Raw genomic sequence first — 21,237 nt, 5'->3', positions numbered from 1 at the left:
AATTATATTATTTTTATTTCTTGAAACAATGGCTGAAATTTCAGTTACAGTCATGTAGTTAGTTTTTTTGAATCTTAAAACATTCAGCAAAATCTCTGTTTTGAGAGTGAACTCCCTTAACTTCCAAAAGGTTCTTAGAAGAGAAGTAGTCTTCTGATTAAATAAAACGCCATTTTCTATTTCCTCCCTAATGCTGGACCTATACTTTTTCAGAGCATTTTTTTATCCTTCTCTGTGTTCCAAAATGAAAATAAAATATTTAATTCCTGTACATAATGTTTTCCTAAAAGACACTCACCATGAAACCAGAGGGATATTAGTTAGCCTAATTAGTCATTTGCAAGAACCTGCTAACTGAGGTATAGGCCACATGAGTCAATGCCTAATTAATTGCCAACTGTTTTTTTTTTTTCTTTGTTGGATACAGGATTCTCAGGCCAGTTTTGATGTAAATGGAAATGATTTTGACCCTATGCCTCGATATGATGCCAGCAACGAGAACAAGTAAGGCACTATGATACCCTTGACATTTTCAATCTGAGCCAGCAGGTAGAAGGTACCAGTTCATCTGTGAAACTCTACAAAACTTGATTCCTCATAAAACAGAATGATCTGCATTAAAATCTTTGTGAAATACATATTTTTTCTTTTCCATGCACACACATGACTCTTTGAAAGCATTTGAAACTATCTGAAAATACATAAAAATTAGTCTGAGAATTATGGGCATGTGAAATGAATCATTTTCAATCCCTTTGGGAGGCAGAATATATGGGATGACTTGCTTTTCTTAAATGTCATTTCACGGAATTATTAGGGGGTTATTATGAGTTAAAAATGTTCTAGTTTCTGACTCTCTTAAACTTTGTAGATTTTTTTTTAATTGAAGTAGGCAAGTTAATGGAGGTTGTTGCTTCTTTTTCCCCTTCCAATGACACCTTTTAAAGTGATGGAGATTTTTCATTTGGACATTGATAGAAGCACAGAAGTGGAAATTCTGGCAGGTTTTATCTGTGTCACATGACTAGTTGGAGATATCTCAATGAAGGACATATTCCCCCTTAAGAGTTCTGCTTTCTGATATTTCTCATTCCAGTTTTGCTCATTGAATATGCTCTGATTAAGGCTTGGAGAAAACCAGAGAGGACACCTCACCTGAGAAAGTGGGCCACCTTTCTGCTCAGTGGCATTTGAGGGCAGTTATTTGATGGTAACGTTTTCTTAGCTAGGTTCTTGGCAGAAAGAAACACCCTTCTGTGGAATTGCATCATTTGAAGGAAGGAGAATCCTACATATATTTTGTAGGACATATTGTTGTCAATATGTTGACTACGCATTTTGTTTTCTTGAGGTTTGGGTTGTTTTGTTTTTTTTAATTCTGAAAAGCATTTAATAGTTTCTGCCTACAGAAAAGAAACTACAGAGGTTGAAACCTTGTCCTTTATACAGCTAAAATGCTTTAGGGGGTATGTTGTTTCTTTCCTACAAACAAATTTTATCCAGAAGTGTAACGTGCCGGCCATGGGTGGGGAGACAAAACTCACCACTCGTGCTGCAGGTGCTCAGGAGACAAAACAGCCTCGTTTATTATTCAGAGCTCACTGAAATACCCAATGCAAATCTCCTGGGCTAGACAGCCATTGGCTGAGATCTCTCTCCTGCCCAACTTCCTGGCCAGGGATGTGCTCACTTCTCAGCTTGGATGGGGCTGGCCAAGGGTCCCCTGTAACTTATCTGGGAACACGTTCAGGCATGAGCTAGGCCAGCTGAATTGGATTTGTGTTATGGCCAGATTCACTGTGTCCAGTCCAGACCAGCTGTACTGTGACAATACTGTGACACAGAAGAATGCAGCAGGTGAAAGCTGGGAGTCAGGTGCAAAATTTAACATTGATTTAACTGCAGAAACAAGAAACCTTGGATCACTTTGATGGGAGAATCCTCTCCTGGTCAAAACCCTCATGATAAAGGCAGGGAAGGCTGTTACATCATAATAGGACAGGGTAAAGAACAAGGCCTCATTACTTGACCTCTGCAAATACTCTTCAGCTGAGCTGCAGGTTTGCATCACAGCACACCCATTTCTTCTGCAATCCACCACATACCTATCCCTACATACACTTTAGGGACACATCCTGTCTCAGCTGTAGGAAGATGTTCCTCTTGGACTTCTTGGATTTGAGGCATAACAAGGGTACACTTAGAGACTTCCAAATTTCAGTGCACTTTCAAGGACTTCTGGGTGCAGCAAAAAGCCACCTTCACCTGTGAATTTGAATCTTTTTTTTTGTCGGAGTAGTGAAGTCACTTTCGTACAAAGCATGTCCAAAAAAGTGAGTCTGCTTTCTATTTTATTAGTAGTTTAAGTTTTATACAGGATATGAATTTGAACTGCTTCTTTTATCTCTTAGAGCCCAGGGGATTTTAGTTTTCATTCCCTGCCTCCCCGTTAAGTACTTCCACTGCCCAGCCTCCAAGATTCTGCAGTGAAGCAGGGTGATAGGAGGGCAGAAGCTTTGCTGTACTATGCTTTGTCAGTGTTATCAGGACGTACAGTGTCAGTCAGACAGTACAGAGCCAGCTTTTGGACACCAAGGGTACATGAAGCATGCTTTCAGTATAAGATTATTTGGCAGCCTAGCCTCTACTTAGAACTTAGAGGCTCAGTGTTTCCAGTTAGCAGATATACGAAGTGTGATAATCAGCAGTTAACCACCTTCAGTTTTTGCAGCTCTTGCCCTTTTTTCCTAGTTGCCTGTAAACTAAACAAGAATTAAACCACTACACAGGTACCAAAAAGCGCTACTTAAGAGTGCTGTCCATATTTTTTGTGTCTAAAATACCTTCAGAAATTGGGGCAGGAATTCAGATTGTCCAGCATACATGGCCATTTGGCACTAGAAACTCAAGTTGTGTCAGGAAAGTTGAGCTAAACACAGGCAGGGAACATTCTGAAAGCCATGCATTACAAAGACTTAATAATGTGTAGATCAGTTTGGTTGATTCCTGCTTCCTTCAGTAGCAGCTGGACAGACAAATTACCATAATAATGATTTGTGTTTTTCAGTGAAGGTGGGATGTAGAAATGCACTGTCATTTTCAAGATGATCTAGTTTATTCTGCCTCATTTTATAATCCAGCCTTAAGGGATGGAATGATAAAGAGCAAAAGGAATTGCTATAAAAATAAACAGGTGTCTGGGCAGCTCTGCATGTAGCTGTGAAACATCAGAGTATTGGATCTGTGTGTTAGCTTTTCACTTTTAATTAGAGTGAAGGCTTAGTGCTGAGGCTTATTGGTGAGCAAAAAGGAGCAAGAAAAAATTAACTATAGATTACTTTAGTGTGAGCACCAGAGTGCCACTTTCTAAAATTATATTTTGGAAGTTTTACATTAAATCTTCTATTAGCTAAGGAGAACAGGAGGGTAGGAAGAAACATTAGACTAAACTTTCAAGGCTTGTAGTCAAAATGGGTGGGATGATAGTTTCTTTAACTACTATGGTATGTAGGCGTGCTGCCAAAAGTTTGCTTTGGTTCCTACAAATTGCCAGCAAATCATGAAGCTTCTAAATGGTACAGACTTATACTAGAGTTTCCTTTTGCTCAGAGGCAGTCAGCTGTGGATGAAGTAATTTCTGCTATGCAAGGCATCTTGTTTTGGTTTACTGCTTTATTCTTTTTCTGTTATTCCACTGCTATTTGTTAACATCTGTGTTTATAAAATTAGGCATTATCAGTCACAGGTCCATAACAGAATGCAATGGGGTCACTGAAATGGTATTGTACTTATTATATAGCCTCAGGAATAAAACAGAAATGTTCATAGTATTTTTTTGACCAAAACAAAAATTACTTCTTCTGTTTCGTAAGATATTTCTTAGAGATGATATTTGAAAGCTTAGGTTTTACTGTGGTGACAGGTACTTTTATAAAACAGAGGGACTTCTAAAAAAACTCCTTTAAATAATACCAGTTGACATTAATGCAATTCTTGTTAAACTTGCATAAGAAAAAGTAAAAGTGAGCTGTTATTTCTGATTTGGAGACACTGAGTCACTATTTGGATGCCTCTTCAACATTTTTCAATGATGCATCCCACTACATAAATAATTTATTTCAATAACCTTCTAAATTGCTTTTTAATGAGTGTAAGATCTTTGAAAGACAACAATTCTTGTCGTTCAAAAGTTACTAGAAACAGAATCTCTTATGTCTAAACTTGCAATATGGGGAGAACTTTACACCATTTCTCACAAAAAAATAGTGAGTTGGTGAGTTTCAGTCATGTTTGATCCAGCACATCAGCATTGTTTTGCCATGGCATCCATTATGATTCATTATTACTTTCCTTTGCCAATCACATTAATGTAGATGCCCAATAAAATGCCAAAGTCTTAATTTTCTTCATTGAGTGGCAAGCTGCTAGTTTATACTCTCACGGTGAAGGCCTGTAGTACCTCCAGAGTCATTTTAATCATATTGGATACAAGATACTTGACAGGCAGATGAGCTTCTGTTTCGTCCTGGATAGTCAATAGAAAGAAATTGAAAAGCTTTATTGCCTGCTGTGACACTATTCAGTCAGATACCTGAAGAACTGAGCACAGCAAACAAAGAGAGCCTGAAGTCTCTGATTGGTGGCTTGAACGATCATCTCAAAAGGTTCCCACAGCAGCACTGTGACAGAAAGGAGTGCTGACAACTGGGAGTATATTTCTATGCAGTTTGAGTGCTGGTATGCACCCGTTGCTGTTGATTTTAAATTTACTGTATTACTGCAGACAAAACAGAAGGGAAGATAAACTGTACAGAGAAGCACTGCTGCACCATCTTTACTTTCAGTTGGAGTAAGGTATCAGCTCTTAGGTAAAGGCTTTTGTTTTCAGAGGGAATCTCGATTGTGTTTGCTCTTCTTCTGTACCCTGACTTTTCAACATGATGTTCTCCAGCCTCTGGAGATAAAACCAAAGCATGAAGTGATATTGTCTCTGCAATATCTGTTATTATATATGTTATTATATATGTTATTATATAATATATGTGTGGTCTGTTGGATGCCAGAAAAGCATCTCTGATAGCCCAGAAATGCTCCTTAGGGGGGAGGTAATTTAGGCTAAAAATTAATTTTACACTTAATATGTGTATATATTTCAGATCAGTAGAATTTAATGCTCACACTGAGTGTGATATTGTTGATTTCAGGTACCAATTACTAAATGTCAGGTGTCTAGTGTATCTCAGTGTCACTGCAAATTTCATGGACTTCAGTTAGGATTCTTAGAAAACTGCAGATTTTGGTTTGTTTTTTCTAGCTGGTGACATTCAAATGTTCATTTGTGAAAACCAGAATCTGAACCAAGCAGTCAGAGGTCATTGGTATAGAAGCTGCAGTCAGTGACTGCAATCCTGATTTATCATGTTTTGGTTGTACTCTGATTCTAAACTGTGTTATGGCCACATCCTATTGTGCTGCAATTTTAGCAGATGTTAGTAGTGAAGTAAGTTCAGTCTGTTTCAGTTTACAGACTGCCACTTTCTACAAGGAGCATTGTTAGTGATTCATCAGCTAATCTCCAAGTTACCTGTAGATTACTTAGCTAATCTAGTGACCTGTCATGGTTTAGAAATGGTATTCCCCAGTTTACTGTCCCCACTAAATACTAAGGACCTTGTGTCACTCCTTTCACTTCTTCCTGCTCTCTTACAGCAGGGTTGAAGAGAAGTGGAGACATTGGCTGATATAAGAAAAGTTTACTGGGAGCAACAATGAAATAAGAAGACAATGAGTAGTAACAGAGTGTGCAAGACAGAGCCCTATAGTCTTATAAACCAGCAGTCCCACAAACAGCACCCCTCTGAACAGCACTCCTCTCCCCTTCATGGCTAGAGGTGGTGTCAAATAACCCACGGCCTCATCCCTCCTGGATGCTGCAAAAGTTAACCCTCTCCTGGCCATGGGGCATGGTGGAGCATGGAAAATATCTTGCTGCATGACATACTAGATCTTGCCAGTAGTTGTTGCTTGCTAGTAGTTAAAGGTTCCAGTATAAAATTGAAAAAATAAGAAAAATAAACTTTGCAGCTTGCAGAATTGTACTATGATGAAGTATAATAATTTTAGGTTAATTTGGAGCAATTTTTTCTTCATTTTCTGTTTTAACTGTTACTTAGAGTTTTTGGGTGCTGTTATACAACATGCTTATCCTTCAGATTGCCATGCCTCAGTGACAATCATCATACATGTATCATTTCTTCTCTCTTAGGGTAGAACTGAAAACATGTGTGTAGAATCGTTTAGCAGAAAGCTTTCTTTTCTTGAAAGGAAATTGTTGTAAAGACATGGAGCACAAATCCTCACTATATACTGCATTTGAAAATGTTTTTCTTTTCATGCAAAACACGTGTTAAACCTATGGGAAGAGATGAGGTGTGCATTAAACCAGAACAGACAACAAACTAACAGCTGATGTTTTGAAGAATGCTTTACTGTTTCAGAATAAAATGTCTGTTCATTTGACATTTTCTGAAAGTAAGTGGGATCTTAGAATTGCTGGAAGCTGAGGAGAAGTTAAAGAGTGGATCCATGATGCATATGTGGTAATTGATTTTGCCAGATGGTTTCACAGTTAGTCAGCACAGTCAAAGGTGGTGCAAAATGTGGTTCATTGAGACTTTTCAGCCAACATAAGTATAGCATTGATTACTCTTCTAATGTTTGTGGCATTAAGGAAGACCTCTAAATATAGGTTTGATATAGCAATTGCAAATCCAGTGTCAAAAGCTTTTAAATGGAAGCATTTTTATAAATATCATACTATTAATGGTTGAATTTTGCAAAGTTGCAATAGAAACTAATATCTTAGCGCATTAATAGGGGGTTTTTATAAGAATTTTTCAGATGTTGCTTTTTTTTTTGCAAATGAAAATATGTGCATTTGAAAGGTTAATTCTGTTGGCAGGTTTCTTTTTATAGCTTTGATTTACATTTCTGTGATTCTGTAATTTTTCTTAAAGATATGAGCAGATTATTACCTTAGACACTTCATCAAAGTTAGATTTCGCTCTTGAAGACAAATTACCTTTTTTCCTTTTCCTGCAGAGAAATAATCAAGATAGAGAAATTCAGATGTAGAAGTAAAGGAATGGATATCACAGATGTGGATTGAACTGATGAGTATATGTTTAGCCTGGTTTAAAAAGCACTTGTACTGCTATACAGACTCAAAGCAGTCGTCAAATCTCTGGTGTTACAAAACTGAGGAGGAGACTATGGCTTGTTTACTTAGCCAAAATGCGTGATGGTGAGGCTGTTGGCTAGGTTTGTCAAGGGGTGGCAAAGACAGTGTAGTGAGAAGGTGTGTTTTACTTTTCAGCCCAAACTTATGTCCCTGCACTTCTCTTCTATTAGCCAGGCTAGGGGAGGGGCAGTCTGTGTTAAGTCAGTTCACCCACTGATAGGTGCCTCTCATCACTGGTGTTTATGATCAGTCCTTGATGACAGCATTTCATATTGACAAGACATTAAAACATTTGTTGGACTACAAGCCTTGATTAAGTAGCCTTTTGATCCTGGTTCCAGCTTTAGTAGTGGAAAATCTCATAATGAAAGTTTTGTCAGACTGCCAAAAATTGTCATTTTGTTAAACTCTTCTAATCTGCTCATTATATTAACACACAGTGTTACGTAGTCCTGTCTGATAACTGTATGTGGTATAATTTATAATTTCTGAGAGCCATAGGAAAGACAATTCTTTGAGTAGTCATTGAAAGTGAGAGAAGTGAAACAGAGGAATAAACAAAACCCAAATTCTGCTAGAATTCCAGTTGAAAGATGAAAAAATAGTCTTTTTTCTATACCCTGATATCAGTCACTGAGCAGTATTGTTTGCTGCTTAACTGGTGTTTGAGGAACAGTGCTTTTCCTTTTTATGATGTATAAGACTTTCATGGTCTCAAACATTTAACCACAACACTTAAGGAAAGCCTTCTTTCTGTTTCTAATTACTGAAGTACCAGACAATGAGCTCACAAAAAAATTAAGTTCTGAAGCGTTATGCAATTGCTTCTAGTGCTTTTATGTAAATTACTGATCACAATGAGTCAGATATTCCCTTACAATTCAAAGACAACAATAGGAGGGATACAAATTTTTCTGAATTCTTCTCCATCGAGAGTTAGATGTGAAAGGTTTTTTCAGATGTTCTTTTTCCCAGAGTAGATATTTCTTCTAATGATGTGTCTGTATTTTGGGGTTTTGAACTTAGCAGGGGAGAATTTGCAGCTACAGTAGGCTAGTTTTGATGTGGTAAAATGGTAAACCAGTTTCAAGTTGCATGCAGGTTTACATGTACAGCTGAATAGAATTTGAGACCAAAAATACATTTTTTCTGTGCTTTCTGCTTTTCAGACATTATAGGTAGTGGAGAAAGTTAAAGAGTGGATCCATGATGCATATGTGGTAATTGATTTTGCCAGATGGTTTCACAGTTAGTCAGCACAGTCAAAGGTGGTGCAAAATGTGGTTCATTGAGACTTTTCAGCCAACATAAGTATAGCATTGATTACTCTTCTAATGTTTGTGGCATTAAGGAAGACCTCTAAATATAGGTTTGATATAGCAATTGCAAATCCAGTGTCAAAAGCTTTTAAATGGAAGCATTTTTATAAATATCATACTATTAATGGTTGAATTTTGCAAAGTTGCAATAGAAACTAATATCTTAGCGCATTAATAGGGGGTTTTTATAAGAATTTTTCAGATGTTGCTTTTTTTTTTGCAAATGAAAATATGTGCATTTGAAAGGTTAATTCTGTTGGCAGGTTTCTTTTTATAGCTTTGATTTACATTTCTGTGATTCTGTAATTTTTCTTAAAGATATGAGCAGATTATTACCTTAGACACTTCATCAAAGTTAGATTTCGCTCTTGAAGACAAATTACCTTTTTTCCTTTTCCTGCAGAGAAATAATCAAGATAGAGAAATTCAGATGTAGAAGTAAAGGAATGGATATCACAGATGTGGATTGAACTGATGAGTATATGTTTAGCCTGGTTTAAAAAGCACTTGTACTGCTATACAGACTCAAAGCAGTCGTCAAATCTCTGGTGTTACAAAACTGAGGAGGAGACTATGGCTTGTTTACTTAGCCAAAATGCGTGATGGTGAGGCTGTTGGCTAGGTTTGTCAAGGGGTGGCAAAGACAGTGTAGTGAGAAGGTGTGTTTTACTTTTCAGCCCAAACTTATGTCCCTGCACTTCTCTTCTTAAGACTCCATGAACATCAGGTGAACAGCTGCTAACTTGTTCTGCACTGAAGTGAGCCTGTTAGAATTAGACTTCTTACACTGGAATCCTTTTTCCAAGTAAAAAGAAACTTTGCTCCCGCTGAATCAATGACCTAAGTTTCATTAAAAAGCAATTATCAACATAAATAAAAGTAGGATTTGAGCTTATTCCAACAATTTCCTCATTCATCTTTGAAATGCATCTTTAAGGAGAAATGGAAGGTCTGTTTAATTCAGAACAGCATCAAATAAAATTTAGGATTAAGCACAGTACATATCTTGCACAGTGCCATTGAAATTGCGTTCAGAATTCAAGATGGGTCAGAAGTGGTTTCTGAGCTGAAATATGGTGCAGATACAAAGTTACATAACCTTAATTTCTTTAAAATGTTGTCACAGTAGTCATCCACTATGAAAAATGGAGTAAGCAGACTAGGTGAAGATCCATCCATGACTTGTGTGCACATCACTGTATTACTCATTTTTGTCTTGTGACTGTAGGATTTTTGCATCTGTTAGTATCTTCCTTGCATGAAAGAAAATTTTCCCTAAGAAGATTCCCCTAAACTGTTCTTGGGATCTCCAAAGGCTTCCAAGACTTTTTTTCCTGCCAAGGAGATCTAAGCATGATACTCCAGGTTTGCATTCTTGTATTCGTAAAGTATTTTTCATTTCTGCTTAGGTGTGATTTCAGTAGAACTGATTCAAAATACATTTGAGAAGTTTTTGTTTCCTGTTTCATTGGGGATTTCATTACATGGAAGTATGGAGATTTTAAGTAAAAGGAGGTTGCTCAAGCACCTGAGATATCTTCAGATGACACAGATTGGTGTCAGTGTGGATGAAAAACATGAATCAAAATATACAGTGACTGATACTATACTATCATACAAATCTTGTGAAACAGAAATATAGAATGGAAGGTATCTAAGTACAGAATAGAGCAGGCTCATGGCCATGAATATAAGTTGATAAGTTCCTAATAATAAAGGGGTCCTTGAAGGCTGGATATAGATGGAAATCTTAAAGCAGAGGAGCAAACCTTCACTATTTGCCAAAAGGTGAGCTGTGAGGAAAGAAAATTGGCCTGGTGTAACAGGGAGCTTTTGCAGGAACTCAGATACAAAAAAGAGAATTAATGGCCCTTGGAAGAAGGTGCAGACAACTTAGGAAGAGTAGAGTGATGGTAGGTCATGTAGACAGAAAATCAGAAAAGTGAAATCTCAACTAGAGCTCAATCTGGCTACTGCTGTAAAAGATGATAGAAAATGTTTTTAGAAATACTTTAAGAACAGACAAATGCCAAGGAAAATCTGCATTCTTTATTGGACCTGGCACGGAGTATCATCAACAATGAGGAAGAGGTTGAGATACTTAATGTCTTCTCTGGCTCAGTCTTTAACAGCAAAGACAACCAACACCCTAAACTGGTGGACAGGGACAAAAAGCAGAGTAGACTCAGATTGCAGTAGACTGCAATCTGTAACAAAGTAGTGAGTGACTGGCTGTGCCACTTGGAAACTCACAAATCTATGGAACATAGTAGGATGCATCCAAATGTACTGAGGGAGCTATTGGAAGAATAAAATATAAATAGCTATTGGAAGCTAAAGTGGTCTCCATTATTTGTCATCAGTCCTGGCTCACCAGGGAGATCAGAGATGAATGGAAGTTGGCCACTTTAACACCCATCCCCAAGAAGGACTGTAAGGAAGTTGCAAGGAACTAGAGGCCTTTCAGCCTGACCTTGGTGCCCAGCACAGTTATAAATAGATACATACAGCACATACAGAACAACCAAGGGATCAGGCTTAGGCAGCATGGATTTAAGAAAGTAAGTCCTGCTTGACCAACCTGATCTTTTATGAACAACTTACCTGCCTAATGGATGATGGAAAGGCTGTGGATGTTGTCTGCCTGGACTGCAACAAAGCTTTTAATACTGTCTCCCATGTCATTCCTGTAAAAGCTGACAGCTCACAGCTTGAAGAGGTGCACTCTTCCCTGGGTTGAAAACCTGACTGGATGTCCAGGCCCAGAATGTGATGGTGAATGATGCTGCATCCAGTTGGCATCTGGTCACTAGTCGTATTCCCAGGGCTCAGCGTTGTCCGGTTTAATATCTTCATTGATGATTTGGTGAGGTAATTGAGAGTAAATCGGGTAGATTTGTGCCAGGCTGGGTGCATGTTGATCTGCTGAAGAGCAGGCAGGCTCTGCAGAAGGATCTGGGCAAGATGGATTAATAATCTGATGCCAACTGTGAAGTTCAGCCAGGCCAAGTGCCAAGTCCTGCACTTCAGTAAAAACAAGTCCATGCACCATAACAGGCTGGGGACACAGTGGCTGCAAAGCGGCCCAGGGATAAGGACCTGGGGGTGCTGGTTGACAGCCAGCTAAACACGAGCCATCACTTTGGCCAGGTGGCCAAGAAGGCCAATGGCATCCTCGCCTGTGTCAAGAATAGCGGCCGGCAGGACCAGGGAAGTCATTGTCCCCCTGAACTTGGCCCTGGTGAGGCTGCATCTGGAGTTCTATCACCAGTCTGGGCCCTGCACTTCAAGAAAGACATACGGGTGCTGGAGGCTCAGGGGAGACCTTATTGCTCTCTACTATTGTCTGAGAGGAGGTCACAGTGAGGCGGGGGTTGGCTTCTTCACCCAAGGCAACCAGTGACAGGATGAGAGGACATAGTCTCAAATTGCACCAGGGGAGGTTCAGGATGGACATCAGAAAGAATTTCTTCACTGAAAGTGTTGTTTAAGCAGTGGAGCAGATTGCTCAGAGAGGTGGTGGAATCACTGTCCCTGGAGGCATTCAAGAAACAGCTGGACATGGTATTTAATGGTGTTCAGTCAAAGGTTAACTTCACCTGTCCTGAAATGGTTCTGAATCTGACTTAAATGGTTCTGTGATTTTGTGAAAGAACATAGACGTTAGTTTAAGTCATGGTTCTATGTTTTGTATTTGTGACCAAAATAGTGCTGATAATGCATATTTTAGCTACTACTGAGCTCTGCTTGCATAGCACCGTGGCCTACTTAGTTTCCCACACTGCCCTCTCATTCAGGGAAGCTGGCTGGGGACAAGAAGCTCAAAAGTGATACAGCTGGGACAATGGATTCCAGCTGATCTGAGATAACCCATGACATGTAACAGTGTTCTCCATACTAAAGCTGAGGGGTTATTGCCAAAGTAAGTGTTGATTGGAGAGTGTCTGAGTATTACATCTGACTGTTGGAAATGCTGAGTAATTGCCTATGGCTCACTTGATTGTGTTTTGTTTTACTTCCTTTATTTATTGAACTGTTTTTATCTCAAATGACAAGTTTTCTCTTATTTGCTCTTTCAATTCTCCCACCAATCCCAATGGGAAGAGGGAGCAAGTGACTGGGTAGGAGTTAGCTGTCTGCCAGGGTCAACATCTAAGCCTTTTAAAAATGTACTTCTCAGGAGTTTAGTAACTAATAGCTTTGGAAGGTTTCTTTAGGGCAACAGATATCTGAAGCATTATTCCTGCAAGCTCAGTTTCACTGTGAAGCTGACCACAGGATCTCTGGTGGTATAAACTACATTTTGTATATGTAGTAGTCATGTTCTACAATCCAGAGAAATGTTCAAACATGGAGTTGTTGCAGATCCCACTTTTGCTATGCTGGTCCTTTTGTCTTTGTAAAGCATCACATAACTGGCAAGGCAAAGGAGATGGAAAAAAAATGAAGAAAAGTAGAAAACCAACTTTACTCCTTTGGTTCCTTTTACTCATATAATTTCAGGTATTACATGTAACAAAAGCAGATACATTTGTTAAAGGAATTTGTGCTATCTACAGATATATCCAACACTTCAAATACATAGGAAACTATCTATCTCCAAAGTAGGTCAAGGACCCCTGAAAACCTTAGAAATCAACTTGGCATCTATAGATGAAAAACAGAACAAATAGATGAAAATCTTAAACCAAATAAATTACATCACTTGGTTTCTTCATGCTCAGTTAGGTTGCAGTATCAAGTCTTTTAATTCACAAGGCAAGCTCCTACCATAGGCAGCAGTAATGTGGAAGAAAACATTCTTGCTTCTCATCAAAATATTCCTGCCTCTCACCAGCTTAAATGTAGTTAGCTAGCTTGTACAGGATTGCTATGAAACTGCAGTCCAAAATTTTACTCCTGGCTTTGTTCTTGATCTTATATGGTGATTTGCTTACAGAACAAAGAAAAGTGTGTAGAACTTAAATATTTGTTCTGAAAGTTATTATTAAGATGTGGCTATTCTAGTAGAGGTATTCTTTTAGTCTCAGATTTGCAGTTCAAGCTCTTGGTGCCTCTTCAGTAGAATGAGAATAGAAGTGTCTTCTTACATCCAAAAAGTATTAATTTTTTAAGACTTCAGATGTTATAGTAAAAGTGATGAAATGCATGCAAGTGCAAAATCAAATTTGCCTGGTTTAGTTAATCGCTTCTTCAAAAAACAGATGACAAACTGCTTCACCTGTATCCATCTCAACCAAAGCTCATCTTACTGTGCAGATAACATAGTGCAGCCATTATATAATAACCTTTCCCAAGTACAAGAGTGTTCATGGTACATGGTACATTTGGAATTTTCAGCAGCAACTTTCTAACAAGCTTTACTCATTGCACTTTCCTTGGAATAGCAAATACATGGCATAGCCAAAATAATAGTTGTGTCATGTTCCAGTTCATACTCTAAAGCTTTCAAAGACTATTGAAAATTCATCATTGACTTGGGATAGCTACGTATTCAGAAACACTGATAACAGTTCATTAGTGGAAGAGGAAATAAACCAGATTAAATCAATAGGGACAATTCATAAAGCATACTGAAAGTTTCTGATTTGTGTGAAGTACCATTGGTTTGTAATCTGAGGCCTCATTCCCAAATTAGGATTAATTTTAGGCTCAAAAGACATTACCAAAACCCTAAACTATGCTCATTATCCATATTTTTTATGCAAAGACTTACTGTGAGGCATAATTTCCCAAGTCTCATCCTGAATATACTTATGTCAGGTAGAAATATTTCATTTTTGAGATGAACAAGGGAAAATTAAAGTGAAGTAAAATATTTTTAAAATAGTATAAGAAGCTGTCTGCAAAGATTTCTGCTCATTTAAATACACTTCTATATTTTTCCACTTAAATGAGGGTTTGTGTCAAGCCTTAGAAGAAAACTATATAGTGGCAGCCATATTTGTTCCTTCTCCCCAAAGAAGAAAGGTGTATCTATTTTGTGGAAATACTGTGGATTTCAGCTGGAGATACCTGATCTCCTGAATGGACCCAATGTAGGTTACTCTACTGCTGTCATCTTCTGGAAGTATTAATATGTGAGAGAGGGCCAGTATCCCAGACAAGGAGGAGATATACTGGGAAAGTGGTTTATTCTCTTTGTTATTTTTAGCAGCTGCCTTTAGATGTTTCAAGGATACCTTTGTTGGGCAAGAGTACAGTGTTACCCTGCTGTTATTCAAAGTTAAGCAAGTAATGTTATTAGGATGCTGAAAAATCTTCTTCTTCTAGGATTGTGTTCTAGACTGTTGCAGATTGGAACAGAGAATTTAATTTTGTGCTGAACCAGTAATCCCAAGTGTAAAGAATTAACTATTAAATATTAACAATTTTTTAAAAGTCCTTCCTTTTTTTCCTTGTATAAAAACATATTCCTGATTTTGTCCATTTTCCCTCATTAAAATGCATAATGTAGTTGTTCCCCTTACCATTTTGCTGGCAAGATCTGAACTTGGGCTTTTGTTTGTCCTTTTTTCTGTATTAGCAAAGTGATAAAGCTGTCTAAATCTCAGAGATTAATAATGAGAAAAGTGTAGTTGGTTCCCAGCTTCTCAAGTGCTTGTGCTACAGAATCACAGGATTAAGTAAGCTGGAAAAGATCATTGAGATCGTTGAGTCCAACCTATGATCTTATCACCACCCTGTCAATTAGACCACAGCACTGAGTGCCATATCCAGTCTTTTCTTAAACACTGCCAGGGACAATGACTCCACCACCTCCCTGGGCAGCCCATCCCAATGCCCCATCACTCCTTCTGTGACGAAACTCCTCCTAATGTCCAGCCTAAACTCTTCCTGGTGCATCTTAATACTGTGTTGTCTTGTCCTGTTGCTGTTGCCTGGGGGAAGAGACTACACCCCGGCTACCTTCCTTTCAGGGACTTGTAGGGAGCAATAAGGTTCCCTGAGCCTCCTTTTCTCTGTTCTTTAGGCTGTACAAAAAGAGACTGCCAGAATTGCTTGTAACTGCCTTGTTCTAGGATTTTCTACCCTTTATACAGCCTCTCAACCAGCCTGCATTTGTTTAGGAAAAGAGCATTTTCCTTATGTGGCAGGGGAGTCTTGAAGTCTAAGCAGCCTCATATGGTTCAGTTTCAAAAGTAGACGAAGTAGTGCTTTTCATTAGGTATGTCTAGGTAGTCATATAGCCTCCTAAGGTACTAGCCTTGATGTTACTGCTGAACAGGTTTAATTCCAGAGCACAGGACCTAATCTGTACAGGCTTTATTTGAGATTTGCTTTAGTGACTTAAGAGGAAGAGTTGGATTGCCCACCTTAAGAAGGTTACTGTACAGTTAGCATGAAAGGCAGTACGAGGAAAAAAGCTCAGCTGAAAATTTTACTGTTTTATTGATGGTGATTGAACTGGTTTATTTATTTTTATTTGTTTTATTTATTCTCACCAATGTTTTTTTCCTTCCAGAAGAGAGGCTGAATTAAAATTTTCCCATTGGTTAAAGCATATTAAGACATCAGTAAAAAATTTTTATTTTCAATACATTGAACTATATACTTGACTAAATATATTATTTGTTGATTTTGTTAGATACTTTTTATTCTACATCTTATTTCATTTGCTCCATCAGACCGTCTATTCATTCTTTGTTTTGAAAATAAAGAAAAAAGGCATATTTGTTTTATATGTTCAGTTAATTTTCCCACTCACTAAAACAAAACTGTAAAATGCTAATTAAATTGTAGAGGCATATTCCTTTCCTAGGCTTGTATCAGAACTTCACACTTGTGACAAATTAACTGCTAATAGCTAACAAATGCTAAGAGAGTGGCAAGTCAGCATTGCTGTTATCCGTGCTGTTAAGTTTCAAATTTGCGTGTCTGATGTGTGAAGTGTTCCATGTGTTTGTTTTAATGCTGTCATCTTTGATTTTGTGAGAAATAAATGAGTTATTTTCAAGTTGTTCTAAAATCAGCTTCCCATAATCATGCAAAAAGTCATTAACCCTGGGGACGTTGACTGGAGATCTTCCAGTCCTGTGCTGTAACCACATTACAACACCGTGATGCTGAGAAATAGTATCCTGCCTGTGATGACACCCAGGTCTTTGGCATTTTTCTTGATATGTCACACTGAAGATTTGTGTAACTTGTTTTTCATATTTACTCTGTCATCTTTCTCCACTGTTAATATCCAAATATCTCTCCTTTGGGAAGTAGCTTTATTGTTGCTATTTTTCAGCTGTAGCAGATTATGTTTTGAAGGCAAAAGATTGATATTTTGCTTGCCTATGCTTTTAATGTGTGACAGTTCCTTTTTATGTCCTTATTCAGATGTACCTAGAACAGCATTCCAACCTAGTGTTAATTTGGAAAGTGTTTTCCACCCTCCAGATTATTAGAGAACATTTATATATGAACAGCTTTAAAATAATATTTTTTCAGTGCTATATAAGACATTGGTCTGGGATTCAATAAAGTGCATGCATTTCTGATGATTGCTGTTAAAATATGTTTTTTCTCCAGCTGTTATTACATTGTAACCCTTCAGATACCACATTTCCTGTTGAGGATTATATTGCAGTTTAAGAGACAACTTTGAAAACATTTGAAAGTTTAACTAAAGAAGAGTTTTGCAAAAAATAAATTTTAACTCACATTCTCTGATTATTTTCCTATGAATACCAAAAGCTACCCAAATTTCCATTCTTTTTCTTTCCATATGATTGAAAATTGTTAAAACATTCAAAGTTCCTTTGTTCCTATAATTTTCAATCTCTACCAACCACATAGTTTAGTTCACATTACAGCTTACATCCCTGGGATTCTGCTCTAATTTATAATAATGGCTGCATCGGGTTTTTATTTCTTAGTACTAATGCATTGTTTTTATGCACAAGAAGTTTCCCCCTCTGAGAAAAAGGGCATCCCAAGAGGTGTGAGCAGAACTAATGTTGCACACATTACTTGGCCCTGGGGTAACCAGCATGTTTGATGATACAGTGGAAATCTAATCTTTTTGACAGGGCCTGTTGGATGTAGCTACCAAAGTAGCAGGTATCCATACACTCCCTTTGGAGCCAAGGAGAAATTTGAGCTGTTTGTTCCATTCTTCTCCAGGCAGCCTCCCTCCTTCAGGTGTGGCTTCTATCCATTCACTTTCTCTACTGAAAGACCTTCCTCCCATCACTTTTTCCCAAGCTTGGTACGCATGAGGGATTTGTTGGCAGTGCAGTCTCCATCTGGAAAGCTGCAGTTTAGCCACATGCCTTTCACCAGGCAGGGAATGATTTATTAATAAATTATATGCACTAAGCTGATGTCTGCAGGTATGTCTACATTTTCTAGAGTATAGTTGTATGTGCTTTGATGTTTGAGTGATAACACCTGAAAAGTTGCATGTGACACCTAACAAAATCATAATGAAAAGAAGGGATGTTTGGATATAATGTAAAACTTTTTAAGACAGATCTTTCCATTTAAATAATAAGACCTTTTTAAAAAACTTTACTTCAAACACAGAGCTAGAAGACTATCTGAAAATACTTGAAGGATCTTTTCAAAACTTGTTTTCATCTGTGATTTTTGAATTATTTACTTCTGACTTTTCAAAATAATTCTGTAAATGGGTAAGACTATTTATTTACCAATTAAAATCAAACAGGCTTTTTTCAAATGAAGAAGAGTTAGGATTTAAAATAAGTCTTCATATGAAAAATAAACTTCAAATTTCGTGAAGTTCTTGAAAAGTTCTCTGGTCAAGTTTGGCAACCAAATAATGAATTGTGAAAGATCAATAGGAAATTTGTTGAGGTAATATAATAGTGAAATCTTGATACAGCTTTAGAATGAATCGGTTTCCAACTTGTCAGTTTGATTTTGTGAATAGAGGTTACACTTTTCTTATAGATTATGCATATCTTACTTGTCAAATAAACTGAATTATATTCTTTGACATTTTAGTGGTTTAGCGTTGATCATTTATATTGCTTATTTTTTTGTTTTTTCTCTTATTTTTCCTAGTCCTACCTGTTGTTCTTGTTTAACATGAATCCATTCCAAACAAATCATCTTAATATCTCCCATCTAGGTGTCTTAAAAGGGTAAGGGGGAAAAATTACTCTAATAATAATGAAATAAGGAATGACTCTTCCCAAAACAAGCTGTACCAAGGGAATGCAGCAGTGATTCTTGTCTGTAATTTGCCTCAACTTTCAGTAAAAAGCAGCTGTGTTCTCCAGATGTGTGTGCAAGCAAGTCTCTCAACCACCACCAGGAAAAGTGTCTGTGTACACAACTGATCTCAGCTAGCCTCCTCTGAAATGCTTGCTGTGTAGTTTTTTATTTCTCCCTTTGACTTAAAATTCTTTTTTTTTTGGCTACCCAAGCCTTATATTATCTTTCTGTCTATGTCTTATCAACTCCCCATCTCTTTTCCTGTCTGGTCTGAAACTCTGTATCTCCCCTTCATAACACCTCTCTAAAGTTCCCTGCCTGCTCCATCTTGCTCGTGTCCCATTTCTGCAATGGAGCTGCTTAACTGCACTAGGGTGAGGGCATGATTTGTTAGTAGAACACACCCTGTGAAACCCATGTTAAAGGCAAAAACCAAAAAACATAGGGGCAGCTTTCCTGTCATGGGGACAATATGGATGGCCACTGTCGCCTTGTAGAGCGCATAGATCAAGACTAGGCAAAGCTTTGTGGCTTTGCACAGTGGGGAGGGGGGTGAGCAACCACTGGATATTTTGTGTTTTCCTTCAGCATCTTCTTCAAATTGAATACTTACAGCTCAGCTCTGCTTCCAGGCACAGAGCATATCTCTGATGTGAAGGGTGCTTCTGACATTTTTACTGCCCCCAGAAAGGCAAGCAGGCTTGCAGCATGGGCCCAAGGCAGGACCAAGACGTGCCTAAGCTTTGAGCATACCTGGCATACAGTCTTAGCCTCACCTCTAAACAGCAGTGTGGGCATTTGTGCAACGTCATCTTTCTCATGGCATACTGTGCTTGCTGGAGGTTGGATGGACATACACATACTAGCAGTAGGAGTGGTTGTTAGAGTATTCTGGACAAACATTTTGTTTAAATGTAGGATTTTGCTCAAAATTGAGAACCAGTATCTAAGTCTCATTTCTGTTGCTTTGAATTATGTATCATTGCTGTATGTCTTTATTACAAACTGTGAGTGTTTCCAGTAGGCACAAAGAGTTTAAACTGATTGTTGTAATGTAAAAACATGTTCAGAGGAACATTGTAACATGGGTATAAATTGCTGTGAGGGGTTAAATAGTGCAAGACGTGATGGGTAGCTGTTCATTTAGCACTTGAGGATAAGCAAAATCAAAGCCTTTAATTCCAATGGTTTGTGCTTACCTGGAAAAATGTTTGTCTGACTGCAGGCATGGAACCCGTTGTGCTGGAGAAGTGGCAGCCACAGCAAACAACTCACACTGCACAGTAGGAATCGCCTTTAATGCCAAGATTGGAGGTATGTGAAGCAATCCCCCACAGAAAAAAAAAATTAACCAAAGAGCCATTTGTGCTAAATGGTGCATTCAGACCTTTCTAAACAAGAGAAGGAGATTTGTATGAATAAGCCTCACTGTGTTAACTAGTAAAGCTCAGCTTTAGAGTGGTTGTTCAATATCAATACTGAAGGAGTTTGTCTGTGGTGGCCCTTCTGCAGTGCTCTCTGGAGCACTGCCTCCCAGTACACATCAAAAAATAGAATAACAAACTTTTGATGAAAACATGACCCTGGAATTAGGACATTGGGGTTTTCTCACAGATTCAGAGCTCTTAAGTGATGAACTTCAACAAATTGTAAGTAGAAGTACCCATCAGTAATATTGCCTTGCATATTGATCCCAAATGAAATACTCTCAAAACATAACACATTTTTTTGTTTGTCTGTGGTTGGTGAGAATCTTCTTTTGATCCCTATGTATGTCCCTATAAGTTTATTGCCTGAAAATCAATGTTTGATCACATATTTTTGTTCATTCAGCCAAGAGGTTTCAAGTGTTTTCTGTGAATTCTTAGTCATTGTCTGTTTAAGTCTTTAGCTTAGTCTGTGGCAATGATTATCAAGATGTCATCTGCATGTCTCCTGGGATGTAGCGTACCTGCGACAGATTGTAATATTTCTAGTGAAGTTTATTCAGAACTTTCAACAAAGTCATGGTATTGGTATATTGGCTTTCAGCTGAAAGACTGAGTTTGTAGCTCAAGCTCATTAATTGTTGCCGTTCAAAATAGAGCCTAAAGTAGAGCCCATCTGTGAAAACAGAAACATGCTTAGCTATTTGTACACCAGAGGACAGTTCAAAAATATGAACTGGCAGAACTGAGACCACGTTTCCATTATTAAAAATACTGCATCTATTCTCTGCTGGATCAGTATGAGTTTGATACAAATCAAATGTGAGCACAGATGCATTTCAAATTACCCAAAGCACACAACATCATCCTCACATCAGCTTTCTGTTTTCCTGCTGGGTAAACAAAATTAGGGTAAGTAATACCAGATCCAGGATAAGGTTACAGTGATGCTGAAAAAAAATTTCCCCTCAGGTGAAGAGCCTTCCTGCACAAAGCTACCCTGTCAGAGTAGTTTAGAAAATCAGAACTAGTCAACTGAGGGAGTCTGTGACAGAAGAACAGGTTGTCTCATGTGAAC

The 21,237-nt window shown here is 38.0% G+C and overlaps 1 protein-coding gene across 2 annotated transcripts in view; it reads left to right on the top strand.

Moving 5' to 3' along the window:
* Positions 1 to 21,237, top strand: part of PCSK5 (proprotein convertase subtilisin/kexin type 5) — a 228,590-nt gene that overhangs the window by 70,649 nt on the left and 136,704 nt on the right. For both annotated transcript variants that reach the window (XM_088054567.1, XM_014259099.2), the window contains exons 5-6: positions 428 to 504; positions 19,958 to 20,046. In XM_088054567.1, coding sequence (XP_087910693.1) covers positions 428 to 504; positions 19,958 to 20,046 — 166 coding nt within the window. The remainder of the gene's footprint in view (positions 1 to 427; positions 505 to 19,957; positions 20,047 to 21,237) is intronic.

Source organism: Pseudopodoces humilis, chromosome 4 (genome assembly GCF_049639895.1).
Source record: "Pseudopodoces humilis isolate 2021_Gansu_Grassland_sample_001 chromosome 4, ASM4963989v1, whole genome shotgun sequence".
In the NCBI taxonomy this organism is placed as follows: Eukaryota; Metazoa; Chordata; class Aves; order Passeriformes; family Paridae; genus Pseudopodoces; species Pseudopodoces humilis.
Note: the sequence above shows the minus strand (reverse complement) of the source record. Positions and strands in the feature narration are given on the sequence as shown.